The 11,578-nt window shown below is 66.7% G+C and overlaps 2 protein-coding genes across 2 annotated transcripts; one reads left to right on the forward strand and one right to left on the reverse strand.

Moving 5' to 3' along the window:
- The first annotated feature begins 234 nt into the window (after positions 1-234).
- On the forward strand, positions 235-5,159 carry PPP1CA (protein phosphatase 1 catalytic subunit alpha). The gene is made up of 7 exons (XM_057414825.1): positions 235-360; positions 2,319-2,450; positions 2,555-2,785; positions 3,957-4,061; positions 4,155-4,378; positions 4,676-4,810; positions 5,027-5,159. The coding sequence occupies exons 1-7, from the start codon at positions 306-308 to the stop codon at positions 5,135-5,137; spliced, it is 993 nt and encodes a 330-aa protein (XP_057270808.1). The 5' UTR covers positions 235-305; the 3' UTR covers positions 5,138-5,159.
- Positions 5,160-5,377: 218 nt separating this feature from the next.
- On the reverse strand, positions 5,378-7,496 carry RAD9A (RAD9 checkpoint clamp component A). The gene is made up of 11 exons (XM_057414827.1): positions 7,456-7,496; positions 7,298-7,368; positions 7,064-7,198; positions 6,864-6,978; positions 6,681-6,780; positions 6,448-6,557; positions 6,269-6,375; positions 6,121-6,185; positions 5,943-6,044; positions 5,625-5,850; positions 5,378-5,539 (listed from the first exon to the last, which is right to left on the reverse strand). The coding sequence occupies exons 1-11, from the start codon at positions 7,487-7,489 to the stop codon at positions 5,441-5,443; spliced, it is 1,164 nt and encodes a 387-aa protein (XP_057270810.1). The 5' UTR covers positions 7,490-7,496; the 3' UTR covers positions 5,378-5,440.
- Positions 7,497-11,578: the final 4,082 nt, after the last annotated feature.

Genomic DNA, 11,578 nt, shown 5'->3' on the forward strand with positions numbered 1-11,578 from the left:
GGGATACCCCCGTGCTCCCCCCCCATCACCGGTGATGCCCCATGTCTCCCCATCCCTCTCCACCGGTGCCCCCCCCTCTCCGTGCTACCTGTGGGGATACCCGCGTGTCCCCCACACCGAACCCAAGGCGTGTCCCCCCCCCCGCCCCGGACCGAGGTCTGCCCCCGTTGCCCCCCCCCCCCCATCCCCTTCGCACCGCTAACTCCTCCACACCGACAGGGGGCGCCGCGCCGCCTCGACTGCCCCGGCGGTACGCTCAGCGCGGCGCGGCGCGGCGCGGGGCGGGGCGGGAGCGTCCGGCGGCCATGGCGGACACCGAGAAGCTCAACCTGGACTCCATCATCAGCCGCCTCCTGGAGGGTGAGCGGGGACCCCCCCGGAACCCCCCCCCCCGGCAGCGGCTGCGGGCCCCGGGGCTGCCCCTGCCCGGGGGGGGGCGGTTGGGCCTCGGGGGTTGGGGTCTGCAGAGGCCGCGGCCTGTACCTGGGGGGGGGGGGGGGGGGGAGCGTGACCCACACGGGAGGTGTTGGGGTTGGGGGGGGGTGTGGGGTTGGGGGGCTCGGGGGGGTGGAGGTTGGGGGGCTGTGGGGTTCGCAGGTTCAGGGGGTTTGGGGGGGTCAGGGGGGTGTTGGGGGCCTGTGGGGTTGGGGTCTCAGGAGGTTCATGGGGCTGTGGGGTCTTGGGGCTCAGGGAAGTGGTTGTTGGGGGGCGGTGGAGTTTGGAGGTTCAGGGGGTTTGGGGGGGTCGGGGGGGTGTTGGGCTGTGGGGTTGGGGTCTCAGGAGGTTCATGGGACTCGGAAGTGGTTGTTGGGGGGCTGTGGGGTTCGGAGGTTCAGAGGGGTGGATGTTGGGGTTATGGGGTTTGGGGGGTCAGGGGGGTGTTGGGCTGTGGGGTTGGGGTCTCAGGAGGTTCATGGGACTCGGAAGTGGTTGTTGGGGGGCTGTGGGGTTCGGAGGTTCAGGGGGGTGGAGGTTGGGGTTATGGGGTTGGGGGGGGTCGGGGTTTGTGGGGGGCTCTGGGGTTGGGGTCTCAGGGAAGTGGTTATTGAGGGGCTGTGGGGTTCGGGGGTCGGGGGTGTTGAGGGGCTGTGGGGTTGGGGTCTCAGGAGGTTCATGGGGCTGTGGGGTTTGGGGGCTCAGAAGTGGTTGTTGTGGGGCTGTGGGGTTCGGAGGTTCAGGGGGATGGAGGTTGGGGTTATGGGGTTTGGGGGATCAGGGGGGTGTTGGGGGGCTGTGGGGTTTGGGAGCTCAGGGAAGGTGTTGTTGGTGCTGTGGGGTTTGGGGGCTCCGGGACGTGGTTATTGAGGGGGCTGTGGGGTTTAGAGGCTCAGGGGGGCGTTGGGGGCTGTGGGGTTTGGGGTGCTCTGGGGGGGCTTGTTGGGGGACTGTGGGGTTTGGGAACTTCGTGGGGCTGTGGGGTTTTGGGGCTCAGGGAAGTGGTTATTGGGAGCTGTGGGGTTTAGAGGCTTAGGGGGGTTTGGGGGTTGTGAGGTTTGGGGCGCTCAAGGGGTGGCTTTGGGTTCTGTGGGGTTTGGGGGTTCAGGATTGTGTTTGGAGATTGAGAGGGGTGGGTCTGGGGGCTCAGGGAGGGGGTTCCTGGGGGATCTGTGGCTTAGGGGCTCAGGAAGGTGGTTATTGGGGGGCTGTGGGGTTTAGAGGCTCAGGGGGGTGTTGGGGGTTGTGAGGTTTGGGATGTGCGGGGTTTGGGAATTTTGTGGGGCTGTGGGGTTTTGGGGTTCAGGGAGGTGGTTATTATGGGGCTGTGGGGTTCAGAGGCTCGTGGGGGGTTGTTGAGGGGCTGTGGGGTTTGGGAAGTTTGTGGGGTTTTGGGGTTCAGGGAAGTGGTTATTGGGGGGCTGTGGGGTTCAGAGGCTCGGGGGGGCTGTTGAGGGGCTGTGGGGTTTGGGAAGTTTGTGGGGTTTTGGGGTTCAGGGAAGTGGTTATTATGGGGCTGTGGGGTTCAGAGGCTCATGGGGGTGTTGGGGGCTGTGGGGTTTGGGCCCTCAGGGGGTTATCTGGATTCTGTGGGCTTTGGGAGCTCAGGTAAGCGGTGGTTGGGGGGCTGTGGAGTTTAGAGGCTGAGGCTGTTGTTGGGGGTTGTGGGTTTTGGGGCGCTCAGGGGGGTGTTTGTGTTCTGTGGGTTTGGGGGCTCAGGGACATGGGGGGGGGGGGCAGGCTCTGTGCTTTGAGGCTCAGGTGCATTGCAGGCAATGGGGCCGTGGCTTGGGGGCCGCATGTGGGTTGGGGGGGGGGTGTTGTGGGGCTCCCCCCTTGATGTGCGTGTGTTGTGTCCCCCCCGTTCACCCCAACGGGAGCAGTGCAAGGCTCACGGCCCGGCAAGAACGTGCAGCTGACGGAGAACGAGATCCGGGGCCTGTGCCTCAAGTCCCGGGAGATCTTCCTCAGCCAGCCCATCCTGCTGGAGCTGGAGGCCCCCCTCAAGATCTGCGGTGAGCAGGATGGGTGCAGGCTGCGCTCAGCGCCCGGCCCCTGCCGCCCTGCCCCGCCGGGCGCCCTCACAGCCCCTCCGCGTCCCTGCTTGCCCCTGCTCCAGGTGACATCCACGGGCAGTACTACGACCTCCTGCGGCTCTTTGAGTACGGGGGCTTCCCCCCCGAGAGCAATTACTTGTTCCTGGGGGACTACGTGGACCGGGGCAAGCAGTCCCTGGAGACCATCTGCCTGCTGCTGGCCTACAAGATCAAGTACCCCGAGAACTTCTTCCTGCTGCGGGGCAACCACGAGTGCGCCAGCATCAACCGCATCTACGGCTTCTACGATGAGTGTGAGTCATGGGGATGGAGCCCTCGAAACCCCTTTGCCGTGGCCGGGCACCCCGGTGTCATCCCCGTGCACCCCGGTGTCATCCCTGTGCACCCCAATGTCCTGTGCACTTCAGTGTCATCCCCGTGCACCCCGGTGTCATCCCTGTGCACCCCAATGTCCTGTGCACCCCGGTGTCATCCCTGTGCACCCCAATGTCCTGTGCACTCCAGTGTCATCCTCATGCACCCCGGTGTCACCCTGTGCACCCCGGTGTCATCCCTGTGCACCCCAATGTCCTGTGCACTCCAGTGTCATCCTCATGCACCCCGGTGTCATCCCTTGTACCCCGGTGTCATCCCCGTGCACCCCAGTGTCACTCCCATGCACCCCGGTGTCATCCCCATGCACCCCAGTGTCATCCCTGTGCACCCCAATGTCCTGTGCACTCCAGTGTCACCCCGGTGTCCTGTGCACTCCAGTATCACCCCTGTGCACCCCGGTGTCACCCCTGTGCACCCCGGTGTCATCCCCGTGCACCCCAATGTCACCCCTGTGCACCCCGGTGTCCTGTGCACTCCAGTATCACCCCTGTGCACCCCGGTGTCACCCCTGTGCACCCCGGTGTCATCCCCGTGCACCCCAATGTCATCCCCGTGCACCCCGGTGTCCTGTGCACCCCAGTGTCATCCCCGTGCACCCCAATGTCATCCCTGTGCACCCCGGTGTCATCCCTGTGCACCCCGGTGTCACCCCTGGGCACCCCAGTATCATCCCTGTGCACCCCGGTGTCACCCTGTGCACCCTGGTGTCATCCCTTGTACCTCGGTGGGTGTCATCCCCGTGCACCCCAGTGTTACCCCTTGTACCCCGGTGTCATCCCCATGCAGCCCGGTGTCATCCCCATGCTGCCCCATTCCATCCCCTAATAGAGCTGCTGTGACCATGGGTGCCCTCCTTGTGCCAGCCCTGAACCCGCACCCAGCCTCGAGCACCCCAGTGCTCCCAGTGCCACACACACTGGGGGCCCTACACCCTCCCTGCACCCCCTTTTCACCCCCCCCAACAACCACACCTACCCACTGACTCTGGGTCACCCCCATGGCATTGCCACCATTACCAGGGCCCATGCTCCACTTGGGGGGGGGGGGAGCCCCACAAGCTGCTGTACCCCCAATTTGCCCCCCCCGTAGGCAAGCGGCGATACAACATCAAGCTCTGGAAGACCTTCACCGACTGCTTCAACTGTCTGCCCATCGCTGCTATCGTGGACGAGAAGATCTTCTGCTGCCACGGAGGTGGGCATGGACGGCGCTTTTGGGGTGCCCCATGGTGGTGGGGTGCTGGTGAAGAGGATGAAGCTGATCCCCCCCCCCTCCCCTTTCCCATAGGGCTGTCTCCCGACCTGCAGTCCATGGAGCAGATCCGGCGGATCATGCGCCCCACGGACGTCCCGGATCAGGGCCTGCTCTGCGACCTGCTCTGGTCCGACCCCGACAAGGACGTGCAGGGCTGGGGCGAGAACGACCGCGGCGTCTCCTTCACCTTCGGGGCCGAGGTGGTGGCCAAGTTCCTGCACAAGCACGACCTGGACCTCATCTGCCGGGCGCACCAGGTATGGCCTTGGGTGTCGCGGCCCCCCCCGGGGTATTTGCTGTGGGGTGGGGGTGTTTTTACCCCTAAGATTTGCCCCTCCAGGGCAGTGTTTCATAGAATGGGTTGGGAAGGGGCCTTAAAGCCCATCCAGCTCCAACCCCAACCCCTTCCACTGGAGCAGCTTGCTCCAAGCCCCGTCCAGCCTGGTCTTGAGCACTGCCAGGGATGGAACTCTTGGACCCACACAAGTTGGGGGGTGGCTGGGGATGGGGGTGGTATTTTAGGGTCCAGCTCAGCCCCTGTGGTGCCCATGCAGGTAGTGGAGGACGGGTACGAGTTCTTCGCCAAGCGCCAGCTCGTCACCCTCTTCTCAGCACCCAACTACTGCGGGGAGTTCGACAACGCGGGGGCCATGATGAGCGTGGATGAAACCCTCATGTGCTCCTTTCAGGTAGGAGATGCCAGAGGGGTGAAGGGGGGGGGACACACACACCCAGGACCCCCCCCCCAGCATCCAATTCCTGCTGGATGGGTGCAAAGAGAAGGTGCAGAGCCTCCCCCTTCAATGCGGGACAGGAGGAGGATGCTGGGGCAGGATGGGGTGAAACGTGCACACCACACACACACACCCCCCCCCTTACCTTTTGTCCCCCCCTTTTCCCTCCAGATTCTGAAGCCAGCTGACAAGAACAAGGGCAAATACGGGCAGTTCAGTGGGCTGAACCCCGCCGGCCGCCCCGTCACCCCCCCCCGCAACTCTGCCAAAGCCAAGAAATGAGGCCCGAGCCCCCCCCCTCCTCCCTCAGCATCCGGTCGCTTTTGCTTTCAACTCCTTTTGGGGGGGCTTTTTTATTTGGAAGATCCTGAACACCTCCCCCCCCCCCACCCTGTTCTCCCTTCCCCAGCCACCACCACCCCAAATGCAAGCCCTAAGGGGGGGGGGGGTTCTAAGCCCCCAACCCTGTGGAGGTGGATGGGAAAAGGGGGGGGGGTGAGCAGGAGGGTTTTTTTTGGGGGAATAAACTTGTAATTTGGGGGTTATGAGGGTTTTGTGTGTGTGTGTGTGAGCACCTCGGGGTGCTCAGCACTCGCCATCGCTGTCCTCTGCCAGCACCTCCTGCGTTGGGGCCGGGTTGGGCCCCCCCGGTGTCAGCACCGAGCCAAAAAACAATGAGCGAAACTGGGGGGGGAAAGGAGAGAAATGGGGGTCAGGAGGGGCTGTGCCCATCCCCGTGCCCCCAGGGCAGCCCCCTGCCCATCCACACCTTCTTGTGGGGGGGAGTCCCTGGTACAGCACCGCCATCCTCCTCCTCTTCCTCCTCCTCCTCTTCCTCCTCCGGGTCGCTGGGGGGGGGATGTGGGGTGCGCAGGGGGAAGGTGGGGCTGGGGGGTTCCCTCGTGCTCTCCTCGCAGGCGCTGGTTTCCATTGCCACCATGAAGGCCTCCAGGTCGTCAGCGAAGTCCTCCGAAGGGGCAGGCATGTGGGGCGCGCTGGGGTGCAGTAAGCAGAGGCAGAGCAGGGAGCGTTCACTCTGGTCCCTACTGATGCCAAGGTGGGACTGGCGCCCTCCTGCAGCTCCTACCCGTTGGATGTGGGGTGCTGGGAGCTGCTTTCTGGGTCCGACAGGGTGGCCAGCACCAGGGTGACCTCCAGCACCGCGTCATCCAGGGTGAAGACCGCCGGCCTGGGGGCACAAAGAGCTTTAAGGTGGGGGGCAGCTCCCAGAGGCAAGGGCCAGCCCCGGGGGTCCCCATTCCTACCTGCCGGGTGCGTCATAGTAGATGCTGAGGGGCAGGTTGGAGGCCTCTGCGAAGCTCAGCAGCCCCTAAAGGGGGGGCAAAGGGGGAGGTTGTGGGGGGGCTGAGGGGTGACCCAGGGCTGGGAGCTGGGGTCCGGGCAGGGCCTCACCCGGAATTCCCGGAGGCAGAAGGTGATGTGGGAGTCCGGGACTGCAGCCACTGCCTCGAACTCCTCCTTGGCCAAGCACAGCTCCGTCACCATCGTCTTGCTGAGCTCTGGGGCAGGAGGGGGGGCCGTGAGGGCACCCCAATGCTAGGGAAAGGGCACCCCAGCCCCATAGCACTCACCCGCCTCGTCCTCCACGTAGTTCCGGAGGCTGATCTTGCCCCCAGGGTCAACCCTCAGCGTCACCTCGGCCAGCGTCAGCGGGAAGTGGACCACGGCCTCTGCCAGCAGCCTGTGCGACCCATTGGGGTGAGCACCCCAAATCCCCCCCCCCCCTCCGTGTCCCATAGAAATGGGGTCCCTCTGCCTTCAGCCCATCCCAGTGTCCCCACAGCCAGCCCCGGTCCCCACTCACTGCGCCGGGGCGCGGAGGCTGCTGGCGCATCGCTGCGTGTCGAAGACAGCCTGGAGCCGCTCGCACTCCTGGAAGGCCAGGTTGTGGGTCTTGGTGACGCCTGGCAGGGAGGACACGGCGGTGGGGCCGGGCTCCGCGTTGCCCCTCTGCACCCATCCGTCCCCTCCCAGCACCAGCACGCACCGTACTTGCAGTGCAGCTGCACGACCAAGCGGCTGAGCTGGGCTTTGAGCAGGATGAGGCATTTCTCCACCGTCTTCTCCAGCGAGGGCAGCGAGCGGAAGACACCCAGGAAGGACTGGAGGGATGGGGATGGGGGCAGTCACCCCCAAAGCGCTCCTGGAGCAATGGGGGGGGGCACAGGGGGGTGGTGGGGGCTGCACCTTCATGAGCACTTTGCATCGGAAGAGCTCGGTGTCGGGCTGGGGGCCGCCCGCCTCGTACCGCTGGAAGAAGTGGGGTGCGAAGAGGAAGGAGGCGAAGGCGGAGCGGGAGGAGTTGATGGAGCGCAGGGACAGCTGGGGACACCGCACACACATAGGGTGGCTGTCGCTCAGTGGGGACAATGGGGGGCACTGCTGGCCCCCCAGCTCCCGGCCCCTTTGGTTCCCCCGTACCCCGTTCTCAGTGGGCTCCAGGTAGAGCTCATCGCCAATGCGGGACAGGGAGTGCACAGCTCGGCCGAGGACTGAGGAGGAGGATGTGGGGCGGGGGGTGAGGAAGGGCACCCCATTGCCCCCCCCACCCCATAGCCGCCCCCCACGGCCCCGCTCACCTTTAACGTTGCCTCCCACGATGACGCACTTCATGGCGCGGGGTTGGACCCAGCGCACACGTGGCGGCTTCGCGCCTCCTGCCGCAGGCCACGCCCCGGAGCCGAGGCCACGCCCCTTTCCACACGGAAGCCACTCCCCTCCCGCCCCACCCGGTTGCTCTTGGCCTCCCCCCCCCTCCCCGCTCCTCCCCGTGCCCCCCGAGTGGTCCCTCCCGGCCCCCCCCCGCCCCCCGCCGCCGTGGTTCCTCCCGCTTCACCTCCGCGCCGGCACCTTCCCGTCTCCCGCGCCGCCCTCCCCCGCCGCCCTCCGATTGGTGGAGCGCCGGCCTCCGTCCCGCCCCTACCTGCAGCTGATTGGTCAGCGCCGCAGCGCGAAGGCCCGGCGGCGTTTTCGCGCCTTACGTCACCCGGCGCGGTCCCGCCCTACGCTGCTGGCTTCCCGCCGTAAGCCCGCCCACTCCTCGGCTCGCTATTGGCTGCGCGCATTGGAGTGACGCAGAGCTCAGCCAATCGGGCCTCGACGGCGAGTGGCGGGGGAAGCCCGATCCCCCCCCGGGTTCACACCGGGCTCTCATTCACCCCAATCCCTTCCATTCACCCCGGGGCACGCTCGGGGCCCTCCCATGGGATGTGGGGTGGGAAAGGGGTCCCAGAGCTGAGGGGAGGCCCCACATGGGGGGCAGGAGCTGATAAACCCATCCTGGGGGGCAGAGGGACCTGGGGGGTTCAATGTGGGGAAGAGAAGGCTCAAGGGGGACCCGATGGCTGCCTCCAAGTGCCTGAGAGGAGGATGGAGCCAGGAGGGGCTGGGCTCTGCTCCCAAGGAACAAGGGATGGGACAAGAGGAAACGGCCTCAAGCTGCCCCAGGGCAGGTTTAGATGGAGCTGAGGAACAATTCCTGCCCCAGAGGGTGCTCAGGCATTGGAACAGGCTGCCCAGGGCAGGGCTGCAGGCACCGGCCCTGCAGGTGCTCACAAACCCCATAGACAAGGCCCCAGTGCTATGGGTTACGGTGGCCTCGGGGTTGGACTTTGTGCTCTTAAAGCCCTTTCCCAACCTGGATGATTCCATGATTCTGAGGATCCCTGACCCACACGTGTGGGCTCTGCCTCCCGAGCAGTGCCTGTGGGAGGGGGATGCGGTAGCCGGGTTGGCAGCAGCGCGTGGTCTCCCCATCCTTCAGGTGCTGGGAGCAGTGGGAAGCTCACAGCTGGAAGGCTGACGCCGTGCATGAGCTGTGTGAGGGCAGCAATGGAACAGGGAAAAGGGTCCCATTGGGGAGGCTGTGGTGGGGGGCTCAGCAAATCCCTTCCCTCCCGCACGCAGCCAACCTGGAGCAAGGGCTCGGGATGGAGCCTTGAGGCCAGGCTGCCCCTCAGCCCTTCCCCATCACACTCGGGCTCCATTGCCCTTCTCTGGCCCCGCTCCAGCACCTCAAGGTCTCTGTTGCAGTGAGGGGCCTGGAGCTGACCCCTGGTCACAGCCTGTGACAGGCTCAGCGCCGGCTCAAGTCCCTCCTCCTGCGCTCAGAGACCAAAGAGGGGCCCCTGGATGGAGCCTCGGAGCGGGGCTGGCACCTGAAGGGGGCACGGAGCCGTTCCCCGGCATCCTCAGCCTCTCCTCCTCCTCTTCCCATCAGGTGCCTCTCCGGATGCTCCACGTCTTGGATCCGGACCCGACGCCCCTCGGCAGCGCATCCCCTCCAGGTACACAAATACCCCCCCCCCCCCCCCCCCCCGTTATGGGGCCGTGCTGCACGTATCTGTGTGCATGGGGAGCCTGTGGGGCTCCCAGCCCTGCCTTGGCCGGGGTTTGGGGTCCAGCCCCATTGGGATCTCTGGCTCCCGGCCCCTTCCTCCCTTCTTCCCAAGGGGAGGAAGGGCTCGTGCGTGTGTTCCAGCCCTGGAACAGCCACCGGGCTCCTCTGGAGCTGCTGTCCCCAGGAGGGGCTCTGGCCTCGGGGTCTGCGTTTTATGGGGCCGTGGATGGGACGCAGCTGCCTGCGCTCGTGACACAGACACCTCCGCGGTGGCCAAAGCCACGCGCACCCCTCCTGGTCCCCATGGTGTCGTGTCCCGGCCCCCCCCCCCCACCTCCATCCAGCCGGGATTGAGCTGGATACAGGCTGGGAACTGGCCCCTGTCACCCCTGCGTGTCCCATCCTGCTGGTGGCTCCCATCCCAAGCACATGGCACGAGACAGACGGACGCAGCTGGATGTGGGGCGGCTGGGAAGGGACCGGCGTGGGGCTCCGTGGCTGCTCCATGCCCTGAGACACCCCTTAAGGAGCGGGGCCGGTGCCCACGGCGCACCCCGCGGAGGGGCCGTGGGTGCTTTGGGGTTGGCGATGAGCTCCCTTGCGGGCACCCCCCCTGTTGCTGGGGGGCGGCCCACGGGTACCAATGGTGCTGGAGGCCATGGAAGGAGCAGGTAGGGGCAGGCAGGGCCCCGGGAGCGCAGGCAGGGAGCTGGGGGGGGAGCAGCGGCCGCAAAGGGCAGCAGTGGGAGGCGGCGGCGCCGGCGGGGATGAAGGTGAGGTCAGCTCCGCGCTGGTGACGTGGCCCGGGGGCAGCAGGGTCGCGGTTTTGTCCCCCCCCCCCCGGGGCTGGCGCAGGGCCTGGAGCGCAGGAGGAGGAGGAGGAGGGTGATGAGGATGAGGATGCTGCTTCCCAGCCCTCCAGTGCCCCCCTTGTCCCGGGGCAGGGGCATCCATCGGGTGATGGAGGGGGGCTTGTGCCGCGTTCCCCGTCTCCATCACCCTCCTCTTGCTCCTTCTCTCCCAGGTGATCCCTGCAGCCACAGAGCTGGAAACCCCACCAGAGCCCACCTCAATGATGATGGTTGGGAGGGGGCAGAACAAGCAGGACCCCCCCCCCCCCTCCCGCCCCACATCCCCAAGGCCGTGGAGGCTGCTCCGTGCTGCTGGCAGGGGTCTGTTGGCTCAGGGTAAGGGGGAAATCAGATCCCCTGCACCGGGAACGGCCCCATGCGGTGCAGGGCTGGAAGTGGGGACCTTCCCCCCCCACCACCTCCGCAGGCTGCTTTGGAGGGAGGATGCGGCATTCCCAGTGCTCGAGGTGGGGCAGCTCCATCCCCCCGGCCCCTCTGTCACCCATGGGGCTGCAGCACCCCCTGAACGAGCACCCAAGAGCTCTGTGTCTCAATGGGACCCCTCAATAGGAAGCACCCGGGTTGGAGCAGCACCCTGAGGACCTCCCCCCCCCCGTCGCCCTGGCGCACGTGTGTTGGGTGCTTCCTTATGGATTCCCCACCGAATCCATGTTTCCCACCCCATAAACCACCCCGGCCCCACCGCTCTGTGCGTGTCCGTGTGGGGTTTACCCCTACCGGGTGTCCCTAAACCCAGGGCTTGGTGGCTCCAGCGCTCCGAATCCCGACGGATTTAGAGCAAGGCAGGGTCGTGGCATCGCTCCAAGCGCTCACCCCGCTCCTCCGCACCCCGCGTAGAGCCGGGAGGATGCGATCGCGGCCGGGAACGGAGCCGGGAATGCTCGGACCTGGCTGTGGCCGACACGAACCCGCCTCGGACCTCCCGGCGCTCCCAGCGCCTTTGTTTTAAACAAAGCTCCTTATTTCGGGAGGCCGGGGGGGGGAAGGGGGACACCCGGTTCCCTTCGCCCCCTTGGCAGCACCCACGGCTGGGGCAGGAGGGGAAGGGGACGTTGGGGGGGTCCCGCGGTGCGGGGCAGGGCACGGGGTTTGCAGCGCGCTCAGCCCCGCGGCTCTGCCCCGTTCACAGCAGGGGGGGAAGCGGCCGCGGTCACGGCCAAGTTCCCCCCGCCCCGACCAGGGTTCGTCTTAACGGGGTCGTCAGATGCGGGACGGTGGCTTGGGGGGGGGGGGGGTTGCGGTGCGGTGCGGGACCGGGGGCTTCCATCCCCGTCCACCCGTGAGCCCCTCTGCGGGCTCCGCTTCTATCGCCGGTGGCTGAGTCGCGATCGGAACCCACCGAGCCCCGACGGCCGCGCTCCCCTCGCCGGGCCCCGCTCACCTGCGGCCGCCCCGTCCCGTCCCCGCCGAACCGGAGCACCGGGGTTTAGGGGGGGGTGGGTCCGTTTGTCCGTGCCCCCCCTCGGGAGCCCCTCACCCGAGGACTGCAAC

This window comes from Pezoporus wallicus, unplaced genomic scaffold (assembly GCF_028554395.1).
Source record: "Pezoporus wallicus isolate ANWC-B61680 ecotype Strahan unplaced genomic scaffold, APGP_CSIRO_Pwel_v1 contig_10736, whole genome shotgun sequence".
Taxonomy (NCBI): Eukaryota; Metazoa; Chordata; class Aves; order Psittaciformes; family Psittacidae; genus Pezoporus; species Pezoporus wallicus.